Consider the following 19,514-nt stretch of genomic DNA (forward strand, 5'->3'; position numbering starts at 1 on the left):
CTTACTTGCTTCTGGTGCTCTTGGGCCACCTCATTGGTGTGTCAGGATATCTAGGGCCCCAGCTGATGGACGGTGGAAATGACAGGCACTGGCCCAACGGGAAGCATACTCGCACGTCCAAGGTTAGCGAACCACACATGTCGAAGTCCGTAAGGAGAAGGTCAGCAGGTTTTATTTCTCTACACGCATCAGCACCACACGTGCCAACATGTGGCCTGAGCAGAACATCCGACTCGAGTACCGTGGACGCGGCTTCGGTGGATCCCTGCCTCTGGGGCTCACTGTGATGTATATGCTTTACATCCACGCCGTCCACCCGTTTTGACAGCTCATTTTATGGCATGATCCAAAAAATGAAGCAGATCTAAATCTAAGGTGGACCACACCACAGGAAACAGTGATAATTTATATCAAGCTGATATTTGTGTGGTCCTTTCATCCTGGAACGGATTGGCTACTCCCCCTGACACCAGCCCCGTGGCTGGTGGTCGGTGCTCTGTGTGCCCCCACCATGATGTATATGTTTCATCCATTCCGTTCATCCATTTTTATAGATCATTTTATGGCTTTATCCCAAAAATTAGGGGTATATATATCTCAGGTGGACTACACCACATGAAAACAATAGTGGTTGGATATCCATCATTAAAATCCTCCTAAGGCCCACTATACTTTTTATTTGACATCCAATATATTGATTAGGTCATACAGGCCCAGATGAAGGGAAAAAACAAAAATCAGCTTGATCCAAAACTTTTATGGCCCCAAAATGTTTTTTAATGGTCTACGCTCATTCAACACTGTTTCCTGTAATGTGGTCCACTTAAGATTGGGATATACCTTACTTTTGGTCTTATACCGTAAAATTATCTGTAAAAATATATGGACGGCATGGATGAAACATATACATCATGGCGTGGACAACGGAGCACCGACCACCAGCCATTGGCTGGTGTCAGGGGGAGTAGCCAATCCGTTTCCCTTTTCACCATCATGTCAATGTTAACATATGATAGGTTGGATGGCAAATAAACATTCCGGTGGCCCCAAGAAGTTTTTAATGGCGGTTATTCAATCCCCACTGTTTCCCTTGGTGTGGTCCACCTGAGATTTGGATCTGCTTCATTTTTGGAATAATGACGGAAAATGAGCTGTCAAAACAGATGGACAGGTTGGATGCAAGGCATATACATCAAGATGGGCCTCACTACCAGGGATCCTCCGACCTTGGGATCCACTGACTCGAAGTTCTTATCCACACCATCTCTGGGCCTTTTCTTGAGTTGAATTTGGACGGTTACTGTATATCTCTCCGGGGATTGATGCACTGTTCAAGATCTGTGGGCCCACTTCCCAAATCATCCATTAGATGCTCCCCAGCGTGTTAGGCCCATGCCACAAATCCAACCATAACTCAGGTGGGTCACACCAAAGGGAACCATGAAGGGACATTGGGAGGGTGAAGCCCCACCAACCAGCCCATTGAATGTGGGGTCCGTGATGTTGTTCACATTCCATCCAACCCATTAATCACATGCACCCAACCAGGATGAAGAGATATGCTAAAACATATGATATTCAGAAACTCAAGTGGGCCACACCACCGGAATCCGTGATTTTTACTCTTGATTGTAGATTTCTCTTTGCGGGGTGCCCCACCAGAGTTTTGGATCAGGACGATCCTGAGTTTGTACGTTGAAATGAGTCGGATTACCATATTCATGGTTTGGATTACGCGTAGACATGATAGGTGGCCACACACAGCTGGAACATATGGTGATTACCATACCGCGGAAGGCATGCGATCATTCCCCTTCTCTTCTCAACCGTCCATTTTCATCCAACAAATACAAAAATTTAATCTTGTCCTATCCATTAGATAATTTGGAAGTGGCCCATCTACGGTGGGAGGCAACGAACGAGTGGTCTGGATTACAGAATTATGGCCTCACTCGTCATAATTAAAAACCCTCGTATTATGCGAAATCAGGCCGCGTATGTTCTTCTCCACTCGAGATTGCGACTCTCCATTTTCATTTTTCAGCGAGAGATGGGCCTGAACATTGGAGGGAAGGTAGAGAGAATCAACGGCAGAGAGCTGCGCTACCATGAATTCGTGGACAGATATCTTCAGAAGAATCAGCCTATTGTGATAACAGGGCTAATGAACGGTTGGATGGCCTCCAATGACTGGACCACAGAAAATGGGGCCCCCAATCTGTCTTTCTTCTCTACCCATTTTGGGAAATCCAAAGTTCAGGTACTTCCCATTCCAACTTTTGAAAATCTCACCTTCTTTTGTAGGAATCAAATATTGCAATTCATTGCTGAGATGATTATATAAGTCTGGATTGCAATTTCAATGTTTTAGATAGGAAAATTGATATCTCCACCCAACCTGATTGATTTGCATCCAATCATTTTTCATTTTAGGTATTGGAATAGTACAGTTTTGTGCCATTTTCATAGTGTTGTGTTCTATTGGTTATTTGGGTTTCTTCAGTAAAGTCTTTTGTTGTTGTTGTTGTTGCTGCAATAGTTATGTTTTTTCCTTTTCAAAATTTTAGGGCCTGTGTGGGTGTCACTTAAAACTCCATCTCATTTGGTTGATGATAATTATGTATTAGAGATCATAGGTTATATAAATTTACTACAAACCGTAGTTCGATTGTTGTTGTTGTTGCAATAGTTATGGTTTTTCCTTCTGAATCTTAGGGCCTGTTTGGGTGCCACTTAAAATGAGTTCATTTCATTCTAGTTGATGGTAATTATGTATTAGAGATCATTGTTTATATAAATTTACTACTAACCATAGTTCGAAAACCCAAACCTCAATTGGACTCAATGCTCCGCCAGGTTGGGTCGACTTTAAGACTCTACCCAACTTGACTCAGATATTTAATAATCTATACTACGTATTACGTAAAAAGAGTGAGTTTTCAGTTTTCGTTTAATGACATTTATGTCATGTGAGTGCACTCTCCTGTGGTAAAAGTGGGAGCCTTGCCACGTGTGTGCGCATTGACCGTGATCTTGGACACACCCATCTCTAACATATCTGGGTCCATCTTAAGCAGCAGTAACCACAAAAATTCAAGCCCCTCATCGGTAGATCTAACCATTTAATTGATACCTTGCAAACAAATGGTTAAAACTGAATGGTCACATTGGTTCAATGCAAAGAGCTTGCCACATGTACTGTGCTGATTCATGTATGAAAATCATTTTGATGGGAATTTTATGGCCTGATCAAAGTTCTGGCTCTCCAAAAACTGGGTCCCACCTGTTAGAACTGGAAACCTGAGTACATGTGGAAAGCGTAGTGTTGAGTATCCTACTCATAGACCCAAGGCAACAAAGCATATAGCTTTGAGGAATCTCTCAACCATCAATTTTAACTAATCCCTTGCCTCTATAACTATTCATACTAAAGTCCCACTCCAAATAGTCTCTCGTTTTTTGCTAAATTTTAAGCCTCTAGGCTCTTGGAACACTCCTTCAAATATCCAATTCAGCATTAGCCACTTCTCTCGTCTTGCCAACCAACACTGAGTCAATTGCAAATGACATACACCAAGGGGCTTCATCCCAGATACAGTTGATTAGTCTATGATAAGTACAAAATGGCAAGGGCTTAATGCCAATCCCGATGAATAATTGAAGACACGTTATGTTGGGGACTCACATGCCTCTGCACAAGTTCTTCTTCCTCTTAAAACAACATTTTCGTATGTCCTGAATTATATCAACATATCTTCCTTGGATCCCTTTCCTCATCCTCACCACATAACCTCCCTAGATAATCTTTTGTATACTTTTTTCTAAATCTATAAATCCCATGTGTAGAGTCTCCCTCTGTCTCTAGTTTGGAGGGTATGACAGAGTAGTCAATCAGCTGCCATTGTTTTGGAGCCATTTCACTGTACTCATCAAATTATTCTCACAATTTTCCACGCTTCTGCATGATTCAGTCCCTAGCTGTTGACAATCTTTGCATAGAAACTCCTGTGGAATATGCATCCACAAGAAGCGTCTGGGTCAGGGAATGGGAGAAAGATCAAGGATCCAGCTAAATAACAGTTTTAAATATTGTCCAATATAACTTGATATCATCCGAGTTGTATCGGTTTCAGTCCGAAACAGAACGAGTCACCATACCGATACAGGACCAAAACAGACCAATGTGTGTGAGTCATACTGGTTTCGGTCCTCTGCCGAATTGCACGCCAAAACCACTACTTGAATTGTTGGTCTAAATGACCCTCAAAATGCAGATTGCAAATGCACCAAAATCCACACACCCGCATTTTATGGAGAGGACTAGTTTGTCCCATCTGCCAAAACTCGGATGAACACTTCGTCAAGCTACTGCAATTTACATTTTTTGGCCCTATTTATAAATGGGGTGATAACAGCTACATGCAGTTATCATCTCATTTGCAAATCAGGGAGCACTCGAGTGACCTGTCTGACACATTTTCAAGTGGCAAGACATTTTAAGTGGACCTGATTGTTTGCGTATGTGGATTGTGATTATTCAATCTTAATGATGTGCTCTCTTAGCTGCGTCCCACTTGTTCCTTGGCTGCAGCCCACTTGTTCCTTAGTTCCTCTAGTCATCTTGTCACCTGTAGGTTGCGGACTGTGCTAGAAGAGATTTCACAGATCAGAAGAGACTTGAAATGTCTGTATCAGAATTCATCAACTACTGGCTCCAGCTTTCTACTGCAAAATGCAGTAATGATTCAAGTCATAAGGATAATGATCACACCTTGCTATATTTGAAGGATTGGCATTTTGTCAAGGTGAGTTGGAAATAGGTGGATGTTTTCTCATTTTAAGTTTCTCTTTATCTTTTAATATATTGCCATTCACAACCTTTGTTGTTCTAATATGGTATTTCTTACATTAGTGAGTTTGGATTCTGATGATTTTTATGCTAACCATGTGCCTCTTCTGTATTATAATTAGAAAAAAAACCCTGACCTTTGCTAGCCCATATGCCCCTGTACATGCATCCAAGTTTTCAAACCTGGAATGGGTGTGGGACATCTGAGCCATTCATCAGGTGGGCCCCACCTGACAGATGAATTAGCCAAAAATAAGTTCATTTTCAACTCTGTGTGGACCACACATCTATAAAAATAATGGACTATTTATAAAAATGCCAGTGCCAGTGGTGCAACTCAACACAGGCAGGTAGACTGTAAATATATCATAACATTCTTGGGCTGTTTCCATTGCTTAATCCCCAAAAAGTCATTTAAGTTGTTGGTAGCACATGACAGTGGGGACTATGGGCTCCTTATCAGGTTATTGTTATTATTATTATTTTTATTATCCATTGTAGGGAAGAGTGTCAGCTTTTGTTTTGGAAGCTTTTGTTTCTGTTCCAGGCCAAAACAAAAACCATTGGAAAAAGGGGCCTTTTTTTTTCCAGAAAGAAAGTTGACTCGCAGTATCTCTTTTCAGAAATCATCAAGAATTTGAATTCATTTGGTTCATGCAATGCAAACAGGCTGTAAAAATTCTTCAAAACACTATGAATATAAGTATATCTACATAGTATTTAAATTGTATAACATGGAAAAGTAATTAAGATATCCTGATTGTTGTGTTGACTTGCATGTCTGACTGACAAATTTATTTTACAACAGAATATCTGTTGTTAACAATATGCTGGTAGTAACCCTTTCATCATCATTAAAAAAAGAAGAAGCTAGCAGCATATCAATAAAGTAAAACCAACATGCTTGTAGATTGTTGTTGTGAGTTAAAGGATTTTGGGAATCTTATAAAAGTTACCACCGTTTGTCCAAAATCTTAAGAGTATTGTTCAATTTCATGTGGCAGCAGTCATATTGGTGTGTGTGCTGTTACTTGTGTAGAATACTACTTGAATTCTAGAAGAAGATTAAGAACAGATACACTCTAATACAGGGTGTCATGTAGTAGAAAGTGGATGATTAAGGGATCTGAGTATCACAGTTATGTAGAATAACATGTGTTATGTAGAATACCATTTGTCATGTTGAGTTCTAATACCACCTGTTTGTGCGAAGTTATGTAGAAGATGCTATGCAGGAATAGTGGATGATCAAGGGACCGGATCATAGTTTACCTAAATCATCAACCCCTCACATGTTTCTGTTATGAATGATGAGATCCATATTATGGGTCATTCACGATCCTGATTGCTATGCTTACTGAAATTATGGTTCCATAGCATACTTCTGATTAAGTTGTTATGTAAATTTATATTTATAAATAGATATGTCTATACTTTGATTTATGAAAGCATGTCTATAATATAGTAATATGCATGCAGCATCTATAATAATAACTTTCATTGTTTCAAGTATAAATTACAGTATTGATTTGGTTATAAAATTGTATTGCAGTGTATGAACTGGGGCGACCCACATGATCCTATCCCTAGTGTACCTCATATTGGAGGAAGTCGCATATTGCATACCCGTTCCATTACCACATTTTGAAGGAATCTGCTCTATTTTATCATCAATACTTCATGGAGTAGGTCCTTAGCTCATAGGCCTTGGGCTAAGGAAAACTCTTGCATTCCTCACGTAGGTACCTACCAGGGTCACTTTGTCTAAAATGGGGGAAGCGACTTAACGTGCATGAAATCCACCTGGTTCATCAGGTTTTTCACCTCACCCCTTGTTTAGCCTTGGTTCCAAAAATCACGCTGATTCAACACTCAGGTGGGCCACCCCATAAAATTATATTTAAAAACCTCTAAATTCACGTGGTATGACTCAGCTGAGTTTTGGAATACTGTGATTTTTGGGAAATTCTTTCATCCTGATGAGGCACATCAGATGAATGGAAGTACTTCTCTAGCTGCCTTAAATGGCTTGCTAAGTGGACGGTCAAGGTGAAGGAAATCTTGTACCTCGGGCAAGCCACTTGATGGTCAGGTGTAAGTGAAGCTTAACCTCCCAGCGCCTAGCCTCAGGATGGGGGCGGTTTCAGATGACACAGTCTTTGTTTCTGGCAAACCTGAGGTTAGCCACCGGAGGTAACAAAGGTGGAAAAACCAACCACTCACCCCCACATCAGATGAATGGATTGGATGGAATTAAGGGTGGACCCTACACAAAACTAATCTTGGGTGGCTCATCCCAACATTTTCCTAGGTTGTGGGCTACCTGAGTTATGGATGGTCATGAATTTTCAGTGCCAGGGTGAACACGACACAATGTACCTGGTGGACGGGGTGGATCTCATTAAAATTCCACCCATGTGGCTCTCAGTGCGCAAGGTACCTAGTTCAGCTCTTAGGTCAACAGTAGAAAGGCACGCCTTGGTGAAAAACTATGATGTTAGTTTACCAGCTGCTCTTATGCATCAAAGCTGGGAGCTAACTTTCGTATGATGATTGCTGATAGGCAATATTATAACACATTATGATTCCTTCTAACTTCTGCTCATTAGTTGTGTTTGCAGACCTATAAATAAGATGGATTCTTCGTAGTCTGCTGGACTCTTAAAGTAGATAGTTAAGAGGCTTGTCGGCTGAGTTGTTTGCTATCTTCCTTAATGTGGTTCTCAGGAATACCCAGAATATGCGGCATACACAACCCCACTGTTTTTTGTTGACGATTGGCTCAATCTGTATCTCGATAGTCATCCTATGCATATGGATGGAGACGTGTGTCACGATAAAAATGAAATAAATTGCTCCGACTACCGTTTTGTTTACATGGGACCAAAAGGTATGTGTGTAGAACGTTGGGTCTCTGATGTGTCAATCCCTCGGTATCTTCTTCAGTGATGTGGCACTTACAGGTGGGCCCACTTAACACAACATCAATATAACCATGCTAAGTGGGTTCACCACTGCTGCATCATTAAGCCTATGCAACTTATCACTTGATATGGAGATGTTGATTTGCTCTTTGTTGTTTCAATTGGATAACCATTCATAGGCAACTAAAGTCCCTGTATGTGTTATTTTATAGGTACTTGGACTCCTCTTCATGCTGATGTTTTTAGGTCATATAGCTGGTCTGCAAACGTGTGTGGCAAGAAAAAATGGCATTTGTTACCGCCTTCACAATGTCACCTTTTGTTTGATCAGTAGGTGAACGTGCTCTAGCATGAGTTAGCAATTGAGAATGCATCAAGGGCTTGAGAAATTCTATGATCTTGCAAGTCTAGCTTAAAGAATTGTGATCATGACTGTATGAGTGACAAGTTTTGCATGTGAAACTGTGAGGGCATGTTGCACTATATGAGCATCTAATAGGTGTGTTTGGATGCACTATCATATCGGATTGCAAAAATTAGTTCAATAAATTGGAAAGGACCAAAGTATAATCACATATTTATATTGATGAACTTGGCTCCAAAAATCCAAATTGCAATTACGTTAGCTTCATTGTAAAGAAAAGGGCCGTAACTGCTGTCTAAGAGCTGCTTCCTCATTCAAATAGCTGGTGAAGTCATTAGACTCATTACAATTCGGTCATTTTGTCTTTTGATTAAACTAATCCTTGTGACCCAGTTCAATAGTGCATCCAAACACACCCTCCAGAATACTTCCTGCTAAGTTCTGATAATGCTTGGAAACATCAGAAATTTTGGAATGCACACCACGTGGACCCCTTAGAGACAATGCAATTTAAGAAAAGATGATCTGATGATTGTTTGATTAGGGAATCACAGATTTCCTGTCCCCCTTTGACCCACTTCTCTTATAATTCATGCAGGAACATGAAAAGTACTGTCTATGATATTTTCGGCGAAGTTTCAGAAGCACAGTTTCCAGGCTTTAAGAAAGTAAGGCACCCCTATTTCTCTTTGTGCCGTTCCTTGTTCTGTCCTCTTTCTACTCTGTACTAACTGCACATAACATGTGCAGACTGTTTGGTTGGAGTGTACACAAGAGCAAAATGAGATTATTTTTGTGCCGAGTGGATGGTATCATCAAGTTCTAAACTTGGTATTCTTCTAAGCCTTCAAATACTTGTTTACCTTCTGAATTAGTGCATTGTAGATCTTTCTTCCTTTATTATTTATAGGAACTGGTCAGGTACCATTATCCTTGCTGTAATTTTGTAGAATAACCATGATGGTGAATTGGTGATCCACCACTATGATTCTTGGATCCTTAAAAAAATGGAGTACCTAAGTTGGATATTTGGATACTTGGATAAGGGTAAGGGAGCCCCCACCTTTTCCAAGCATCAAAATCTAGATTTTCTGGGATGCGAATTCAAGAGTTATCAATGGTTTAAGATTTCAAGTATGTGCCAATTGGGAAACAAAGTTCAACTTGTGATGTTGTTAGGGAAGCATTTTAACATGATTGTAACTATGAGCAATTGTTAATCCTCACCACACCTCTGTCCTGATTATTCGAATTTTGAATATCCTCAAACATGATCATTGTACATGTAGGTGTGCAACTCAGGCGAGTCGGGTCGGGTGGGTTGAGGGTCAACCCAAGCCTGATGCTACCTCAAAAGGACCCAACCTAACCCGAGATTCCCAATCCGAGTTTCTCTATACTCAACCCTAAACCAACCCAACCTGACCCCCGATACATGTGATTATTCGAAACCCATCCTAACCTGAAGTTATTTTGGAGTTTTCCAACCCTAACCCAACCCGAGGACCTTGACAACTCCAATCGGACTTGAACTCGGGTTGGGTAAGTTGGGTTAGAGTTTACCCAAACCCAAAATGCACCCCTACCTATTTGATACCTGTACGTGCATTCTGGTAGCATAGATTCAAACTATTTCTTTCCTTCCCTTCATTCTGTTGTTGGAAGATGGCCCAATTATTCTAAACAATTATTTGAAAATTGAATCAGATGGTGAAATAGTAAAAAAGATGAATTGAATCAAATTGTAAAATTGGACACTAGCGATAGTATTTTAAATGTTTTAAATACAACTGATAAAAATATGAGAAAGAAGGTAGGACCAAATTAACTATATTCTAAATTTTCAAATCAAAATCTGAGTGCATCACGTCCATCGCATTTCTACACAGTTGGGAACTAACATAGCATCCAGATCAATCCAATCTGTTGTAACTTGTAAGAGCTGAATCAACTTTTAGGCACATGGGATTATAGTAGAATTCTGGAATTTGAATTATAGACTGTTTGATCTCAATAACCAGGGGTCAAAATGCCAATACTGCCCATTATTTTGGTTGGGTTGTACGCATGGCATTGTCTTGTCGTGCTAATACAAGAGTTTCATTTTATCTCTTTCAGGAAGACACAATATCCATAAACCACAACTGGTTCAATGCCTTTAATCTTTCTTGGGTGGTGAGTAAAACCAAGTGATTTTTTAATTAAATCATTCCATCTTCAGTTAAATCTTATGTCATGTTAACATTGCCCAATTTCAGTGGAACTTGCTCTTGAAAGATTACAATGAGGCAAAAGAGTACATAGAGGACATTCGAGATATTTGTGATGATTTTGAAGGCCTTTGTCAGCGCAATCTTGCAGCTAACACAGGTAAAACTATTAGGGCATGTAGGATGCTTCGTCAAAAGAAATGGTGACTTTCCGTTCAATCCAACAATGGTATGGTGAGCCCTGCCATTTGCTGATCTAATTCATTCACTTTGTGAGCCCCATCATGGGATGGGCTCGATATTCCCCTACTATATGAATAAGGGTGGCAATGGGCGGGGTACCCACCTGACCCAATGAACCCAACCTAGCTTTGGGCTAGGCTTGGGCTTATGCAACCAAATGGCCACATAAGTTGGTTGATCTAAGATTTGCCTAATCCAACTGTTCAAATTGTCTTGATTGATGATCTGGATGAAATCAACATTTAATGATCAATTGGATGGGATCAATGGCCAGCTTGCACTGTGGGGCGCATGGGATCAATTGTATGGCCATCAATTTCATAGGGTTTATTTATTTAATTTGTCTTTAGGGCGAGATAGAGTCATGATTTAGTTAACAAATTCTCTTATATATTTTTGTCACTTTCTTGGTGGGCTACTTTTAGGGCATCAAACGATGTCTGAATGACACAAAATTGGTCCCGTTTGATAGCCCATTGAGTTGGTTTTTAAATGAGCCCAAGATCATACAATTTTGACTTCGTTTGAGTGAGTTATGGCCTTTTCGCAAAGGCCCATATGATAGTGACAGGATTTAGGGGCAGTTTGGTCTTTTTTTGTTATTAGGATTTCTCTACTTGGTTTAATTCTATATAAGGCTATGCTACAAAAATGTAAGGGATTATTATTATGATTATGGAATAAAAATTCAGTTTTCAGATTCCTTTCTTCAATTTAACCAAAAAAAAAAAAGAGAGAAGAAGAAGAGAAGAAGATTCAATTTGGTAGAAGATCTGGAGAGAGGGTTTATTGTGGTCTCTAGCATTCAGTTAGGGGATTGTTGGGTTCTTTCCCATAATCTTTCTTCTTTTCTTTGATTTATTTGCATCCCCTTTTGGGGTTTGCATTATGGGCCTCCAACACATAACCCTATTAATTGTTGGGTCAGGCTTAGGCTCAAGTCATTTCAGCCCACCCCAGCTTATACGCACTTGTCACGTACCTCGAATATGCCATTCCAATCCTTAGTTAGGCAATCCATCCATCTTGCATACAGTTGATTTCATTCCTATAAAATGGCTTTTTGTGCATGTTTTGTCTACTTGATCAATGGAAAGATTTGGAGCATTCAAGCAAGAAATAAAGATCTTAGCAATTTTCGGGCCTGGCCGGATTGCGTCAGGCCTGGGCACAACCATTTTTTCAGGCTCGGTCTTGGGCTTGCACTGCTGGGCCCATGCTAGGGTAGGGCCTTGGGCCTCAAATACCAGCCCAAGGCCAAGCCCAAGGCCAAGCCATATCTGGCCCATTTCCATTCCTACAGATGATCCTACCCATCCAGATAGCGATATGGAAGTGGACAATCAGAGCCAAGGGAGATGTCCTGGGGCATCTCCTGTCGATCTTAGCAACCACATTAATTTTGGGACCACCAAAAGGTGGATGAACAAGCATAGTTTGTTGGACCGAGCAAGTTTCTCAATCGAACATTTTTTATATCCACGAAAGTGAATATTCTTACTTAATTGTTTTCTTTAAGCTGATGGTTGATGGAATTCTATTGTCTTTCTTGCAGGCATGAACTTCTTCGATTTCTTCATCTTCATCACGCGGTTTTCCTTCGCCAATTTGTCCCTACTTTACCATCACGTCAAGACTGATGAAAATCCCATATGGGTTTCACCCAACAGAGCACATAATCTAATTTCTAACCTGATATCTATACATAAGGTAGCCACAAAAATGAAATCTGTCGAAGCATTTGCTGGTGTAAAGCAAAGTGCCATTTCCGACATTAGAAAAATCTTGCAGGAGCCTGAGTTCATTGAGCTGTGCATGGCACTGAACAGAACATACGGGTCGATAGATGAGCAACAGAAACAATGTTCTGGAACGAACAATACATCTCTCCTTGCCAGAGCTGATTTTTTGCACTTGGGGTTTGTAGAGTCTATTGGTTTTGAGGTAGCCGGTCCAGAAGACCTGATCAGAATCATCGAGCAAGCAGCTACAAATCTCAGTTGCATGGGTAGCGATTGGAATTTAAGTTTGTCATACGAATTGAACGATCTTGAATCTCCAACTGTCCTATAACAGAACTATATTTCATTTTATGAAAAGCTTCCAAAATTCAGGGTCACTGCTCTGGAGAGATATGAAGACCTTTTGAAGCCAAGTGAGGCCACAGCTCGATTACCATAATGGCAAATGATAGATTTTTCGAGAAATGCTCTGGCAATCCATGGTTTGATGAGCGGTGGCAAACAAGGAACATTGGCGTGCATCTTGTTGCTATGAACAACACTGTCTACTACAAGAGAAGAGTCCCATTCAAGCCATAAACCACCAGTGCAGGAGAATCTTGGAGATCGCTAGTTGAAGAGGTATGTAGAGGAAATAGAGCATGGGACACGGTAGGCAATCAATGCGAAAGAAATCAATGTCTACACCAAAGCTGATTGTTAGTAGCACTGTTTCATTTCTACTTTTAGTGATAAAGGAATGCAACTTTGTAGTGTTGTATTAAAGTAGAAAGAAAAGGGCGACGGTGTGGCCAACAAGGCGGGTGTAAATGAAGGATTCCTTTCTGCAATCCTTCTTGAAATCACAGAACCTAACAACGGCAGGCGGGAAGCTACACAGATCCCATGTTTGTTTAGATTCCGAGAATTTCAAGTCCATGTTGGCATGGTTGGTAAGTGTTGTCCATAAGATTGATATTTTGCAGTTTCTTGTGTAGTATCTTCAGCCCTCAGGTCCCTTTTTTACCTTATCATCAGTAGGGACCATGGCCCCTCGATCCAGATGATTGACTTGATGGGGCCCACTATGAACATATCATGCCCCAAATATCAGTTTGGAATCCTCTACAACACTTGTAGGAAGTGCGTGCAACAGCCGAGCTCTGTGGGTCCCATCTTGATAACAGCTCGACGATCCAAAGCTCCCATGGGCAGCTTCATGGGAACAATGTATTATGATGACTGGAACCTCTAAATTCACATGGTGTGCCCCACCTGAGTTTTGGTGGTGGATTATTACTGAAAAATTTCTAATATTCTGGTGTCCATATGGTAGGCATGTATAAACAAAGGTTCCAACGAATAAATTGATATTTATCATGCGTCCATGTTGTAGCTGCATTGGAAGGTCTCCAACGCAAGCAACCTAAAAATTCATTGCTAAGATTTTGAGGAAGCATGTCTAAATTTTGGGACCCACCCACATTGTACATTTCAAGGTTGATGATGGCACACATAGCACATGGGGGTGCTTAAAAATGAATGTTATTACATGTCATGTGCATTTTTTTTTATTAGGTTTGAATGTGGGGTTCTTGAAGGTTGAATGTGGCATACATTGGCAACTAAAGGTTGACTGTAGTGCATTTGATACATGTGCCATATGCTATGCAGTTTTCAACATGCACCAAGTAGCACCAAAATGGATTGGTATCTAAGATATGTTATCTTCCTTTTCTAATGATAATTATTCTCGCTATCTAGAGCTTATTCTTGTTTAACTTGACAATTGTATGGAATTCAAAAGGATAGAAAGTAAAAAACAATAACTATCCAACAATGATTTTCATGAGAGATAAAAATATCGATTTGAGTTTGAGTTTCTTTTTTAGTAGAAATTGAAAATGTAATATTACTCTCACAATTCAGTTTCATGTGCTTAGAATTCAAATTATGGAAAATATGATGATTACTAGGTGGAATCTACTTATTTATCTTGTTATAACAAACAACACATTGTCACATCAAAGGTAAGACCTTTTTCTTTCCATTATTTGGCATGGAATCCATAGGAAGAAAAAGTGTTGGCAAATTGTGAAAACCGCTACCTGTACTGCATAAGCTCCAAAGGGACCTAAAATCTAGGTTGCTAATGGGTTGGCTTGAAGGGAGTCTCCAACTGGCAACATTTACGGGGCATTTGGATCTTATGTTACTTAAGGTAAGATATTTATGCCTTACCTGATGAAGTAACTTTTGTTAGATTAAAAGGTTTTAAAAATGAGATTTCAAAATTTTAAGAAAAGTAATTGTCTTTGTTAACCAACTTACCTTAATTGGATTTAGTTTGATCCCACATTGGAAAGTTTTTAAGAAAACTAAATCTTTATATTAAAATCCCTCACTAATCTTTTGTATTGTAAAACAAGGACATGCCATATGAGCAACTTCGTACATTTACCAAAAATTAATGAGTTGACATGTGTTGCTGGATTTTCCTTATGTGTTCTTTCTATGTAAATTAGTTTGAGTATTCTTGAGTTAGTGTGGTTGTGATTGAGAGTGCACCAGATCTAAGCCATTTATCTTGGAGGTGAGTTGTTGTATCCCACGTCAAACTTGCTGAGACCTAATATATTAGAGATTATCTTCCTATGAGGGCAAATATGTCTTTAAGACAATGATAATAACGTGTATCAGTTCTCCAAATTCTTTTGTTATTATTTATGGTTTATTATTTTGATTTTTTTTTTTTCTATATCTTTGTATTTTAGAATCAACAATTTAAAGATAAATTTCTCTCTAAAATATTTCAGCACTATGGCTACCATTTCTGAGACTCTTAGAATCAAGATTTTTTATGAGAAAAACTTCAAGAAATGACAATAGAAAATGGAGTTCTATCTGACTTCCCTCAAGTTGATTTACGTCATTAAAAATTTTGCCCCATCACTTGAGGCGAATAAGCCATCAACATCTTTTGAATTATCAAAATAATAAAATACAAATTTTCACATCAAAGATAAGACTTTTTCCTTTTCATTAGTTGGCATGGAATCCATAGATTCCATATATAGGAAAAATGAGTCGGCAAATTAGGAAAACTACTAGTCGTATTGCAGAAGCTTCAAAGGAACTTAAATCTAGGTTGCTAATGGGTAGGGCCGAAGGGAGTCTCCAACTGGCAACATTTAGTAAGTTGTATGTCACCCATTAGTATGTGTGTTAGGCTAACTCAAAATAAGCCAAGTTATTTATTTAAGGTCTGTTTGGATACCATCAAATAAATTACTTTTTCTAATTACAATAATAAATATGTAACTTATTTTGGTTTATGATTAGTTATAAATTTTTTTTTTTTTTAAACTTAAAATTACCTAATCACTTTAATTATTATTATTTTTAGCTCTTTTACTTTTCATAAGTTGCTAAAAAGAAGTATTAGAATAGATGAAAGAGAGGAGAAGATAATAAGTATTTTATTTACCAAACATTCTTATATGCTTAATAAGTAAAAAATTAAGATAATCTACTTGAGGCATAAGTAGCTTATCTTAAGTAACCTATGATCAAAATGCTTCCTTAATATATCAAGTCTAAGTATAGTTGGATCCAAACCCAATCCATGACATTCATAACTATGGTCCACGCCGGTTTAAAAGCGTTAAAGTCCCTTAATATACATTAACATGCTATCCTCAAGTGGCTTGAGAGTACTAAACATGACTCCCTAACATATTCTCCCATGAGAGGCCATTTTTGGTGTGAGTTGTAAGTGTTCCTCCAACCTTACCTAAGTATCTTCCCGTGTAGATCAGCCCTTAAAAAAGTGGTTATTTGACCCAAAGCATTCCCATAGTTATCCTTGCATAATGAATGGCCCGGATCTCTTAAAGTGCACATTTATATTTATAATGCTTGTTTCATGAAATCCCTGTTCATGGGGCAGATAGACCTATCAATGACTCCTTTTTTTTTTTTTTTTTGGGTTGGGGGGGAGGGGGTAGATGAGAACAGATCCCCTGCAAGTTACTTACATGATAAGAGTGATTAAGTGTTTTTTTCAGTCCTTAAAAATCCACGTGTCAATCCATTTAGCTAGATCATTTTAAGGCATGATTTAAAAAATGAGGCAGATTCAAATTTCAGGTGAGCCATCACATAGGGTTTGACTTCCCATCATTAAAAATTTCTTGGAGGACGCAAGTTTTGGATCAAGTTAACATTTGTGCTTTCCATACATTCAAGTCTGGGTAAACTTCTCCACAGGCTGGATAGAAAATCAACATTACAGTGGCCCTTGAAAGTTTTTAATGGTAGGCGTTTAATCACCACTGTTTTCCTATAATGTGATCCACTTAAAAGTTGGATATGCCTCCTTTTCTTACACTCTGCCTTAAAATGAATAGACAAAAAGGATAGACGGTGTGGATGTACAAAACACGGATCCAAGGGTGTGCCCCACAGGGACTAACTGAATGAGTTGATGCTCCTGCCTCACCTAATTGGCCCCGGCAGCCTCTACCCAATTAGCTCACTTACCGGATTTGTTAGATAGTTGACAAGTGATCACATTAAATGGTTGCACCTCAACTTTCCATTCTATCTTTGTGCGGGACCCACTTACTAACTGCTCCATGGGTCTAAAATCTGGACCCGTGCCCATTTAACTTCAAGTCGGGTCGAGCTGACCCGGGTACTACCCCTGCCTGTCCCAGCTCGCTACCACGTGGCAAGACTTGGTTCCACTTCTATGGGGCCTACGGTACCGTACGTGTTTTGTCTATCTTGTTTGTTTTGCCAGCTCATTTTATAACATGCCCAAGAAAGTAAAATCATACCAAAGAAATAGTAGGGATTGAATACTGACTTTTGAAAACTTCCTGGGGCCGTAGAAGTTTTGGATGTACATGTCCGTGTGACACGAGTTGCATGGCAAATAAACCATATCTGTCCTCGAGAAGTTTTCAACGGTGGGTATTTTTTAGTCATACTTTAAAATGAGCTGGCAAAAATAGGCAGACGCCTTGCTAAAACACACATCACGGTGGAAACTTTAGAGCTTTGGGTCACATCGGGCAGAGGAATATCTTGTGGCCGCCGGTCAATGCGGCGCGAATTGCCTACTGACGCTGCCAGTAAGGAATCACTATAAGAGGTGCTCTATCAGCCTCAACATGATTATATGTTTCATCCAGGCCGTCCATCTAATTTTTTCTAAACTATTCTATGTTATGAGCCTGAAAATGAAGCAGATCTAAATCTCAACTGGACCAGACCACAGAAAACAGCGGAGATTGAACGCACACCGTTTAAAACCTTTGAGGTTACAAAAGCTTTGGATAAGCTGATATTTGTGTTTTCTGTTCAATCACCACCGTTTTCTTGCAGTGTGGTCCACGTGAGATTTGGATCTGGCTCAATTTTCTTCTCATGCCTTAAAATGATATTGGAAAATTAGATTGACGGCGTGGATAAAACACATTCATCGCGGCAGTCCGCGTCTGATATATGGGCTACTCTTTAAAATGAAAAATTAAATAGCCACGTGGTACCATAATGAGCAACCGCGTGTAAACTATATGATTCGCCACGTCGCTCATCACGTATACTCATTAAAACCTCATGTGTTCATTTTACGTATGTCGCGACTAAGAATCGCGACTATATGACACCCCACCCGGGCCCACATGAAAAGATGGTACACTTATATAACCGTCCATTTTCTGTTGACCAAATTGGACTGATTGCAACAAAAAAAAAACACCCTGACCAGATGACAATCACCATCGATATATGTAATTGAACACGCACGGATTAAAATTAAACTTCCAATGGTCCACATTGAATTGCACAAATCATCGGATGAAATCAGTCCTTCAATGCAATTATTTGAAAACAGGCCATTCGAAGTAGTGACCAAAGGGCAGACAGTTCCGATCATTCATCTATATCTGCATGTGGGTCCCACAAGGAGACACATTGGTACTAGTCCAGAGTCGAAAGCCCATCAGTCAGGCGTGCAGAGAAAATCCGTCGCTTGTGGTCCAAGCAACGACATATACTGACAGAAGGAAGAGTCCGGACGTTTCAGTGTCGTGCGACCAACTTGCCTTGGACGACAATACTCGCTTTATTACTCTCATACACGAGCATCTACCAAAGATACTCATGCTCTTTCAGTGTAGCTTTTTTGCCAGTGGGCCATGGTCATGCCTTTAAAAGCTTCGGCCTGAGTCCACTCTGACTCGGTCTGGTGTGACTCGGACGAGTCGACTCAGTTTTTGGGGCTAATGATCTGGTCTGATTCCAGGTGTTGTGGTCATGGGGAGTGACTTGGGCCGACCCAGATAAACTCGTCTTTGAGCCTTGTCTTGATTCCAATGTGACTTGGACGACTGACTCAGCTTTTGGAGATAATGATCCGGTCATGGGAAGAATCGTGCAATATTTTAAATGGTTTTGAATTGTATTAGGTGGAATTGACACATCACAACGTAGCCATTATATTAGTTGGATCAAATTCATCCTTTGAGGAAAATATCATGTTTGGTAGACCATGGAATTATAATATATGGATCGGATTTCTTGACATATGTTGGCCACCTGGGTGCACATGAAACTCGATTGTCACATATAAAGGCACATATGGATGGATGCTTTTGATAAAACATATGCATCAATGTGGGACTTAACAAATATAGTAGATTTCAAAATTCACTAGAAATCACGTCGTATTTTTTGCTGGTTGGAATTAAGTGATATGATACTTGGATTAATTCAATCCTTTCCTTCATTTTCCGAATGTTAGATGGAGTTTATATTGGATCATATGCGATTTTGTTGTACCATATTTTTTTGCCATTTTTGGAATAGCCAATCAAAGAATAACAATTGTTGTTATTGCACAACGAGGATATAGCATGCAAAAGGATCTTAGACGATATTTGGAGTGTTATTTATGAAAACACAACTGACATTGAGTTGGACAATACAAGTCATTTGATGACAAAGCGTGGCCGAAAAGTTCAAGGGACAAAAGGCGGTCGAACATAAATGGATGCAGTAACAGAAAAGCTTATAAATAGAAGGGGAAACAAACAAAACAAATCGTTTCACACCAACTAAACAAACCGATTAATATATCTTTCCTTATCATAACTTTCGTTCTATTTTAGACGTAGCGATAATCTCTAGCTGTAA

General features: G+C 39.5%; 1 protein-coding gene across 2 annotated transcripts; it reads left to right on the forward strand.

Moving 5' to 3' along the window:
* The first annotated feature begins 1,981 nt into the window (after positions 1–1,981).
* On the forward strand, positions 1,982–13,691 carry LOC131234949 (arginine-specific demethylase JMJ20). Of its 2 annotated transcripts, XM_058231960.1 has the most exons (9): positions 1,984–2,260; positions 4,635–4,805; positions 7,577–7,739; positions 7,986–8,103; positions 8,736–8,805; positions 8,888–8,968; positions 10,256–10,312; positions 10,396–10,507; positions 12,146–13,691. In XM_058231960.1, the coding sequence occupies exons 1-9, from the start codon at positions 2,051–2,053 to the stop codon at positions 12,661–12,663; spliced, it is 1,500 nt and encodes a 499-aa protein (XP_058087943.1). In that variant the 5' UTR covers positions 1,984–2,050; the 3' UTR covers positions 12,664–13,691. The 2 variants fall into 2 exon arrangements, with proteins under 2 accessions (XP_058087944.1, XP_058087943.1); XM_058231961.1 differs by lacking the exon at positions 4,635–4,805 and having other exon boundaries at positions 1,982–2,260.
* Positions 13,692–19,514: the final 5,823 nt, after the last annotated feature.

The sequence above is a fragment of the Magnolia sinica genome, chromosome 19 (assembly GCF_029962835.1).
Source record: "Magnolia sinica isolate HGM2019 chromosome 19, MsV1, whole genome shotgun sequence".
In the NCBI taxonomy this organism is placed as follows: domain Eukaryota; kingdom Viridiplantae; phylum Streptophyta; class Magnoliopsida; order Magnoliales; family Magnoliaceae; genus Magnolia; species Magnolia sinica.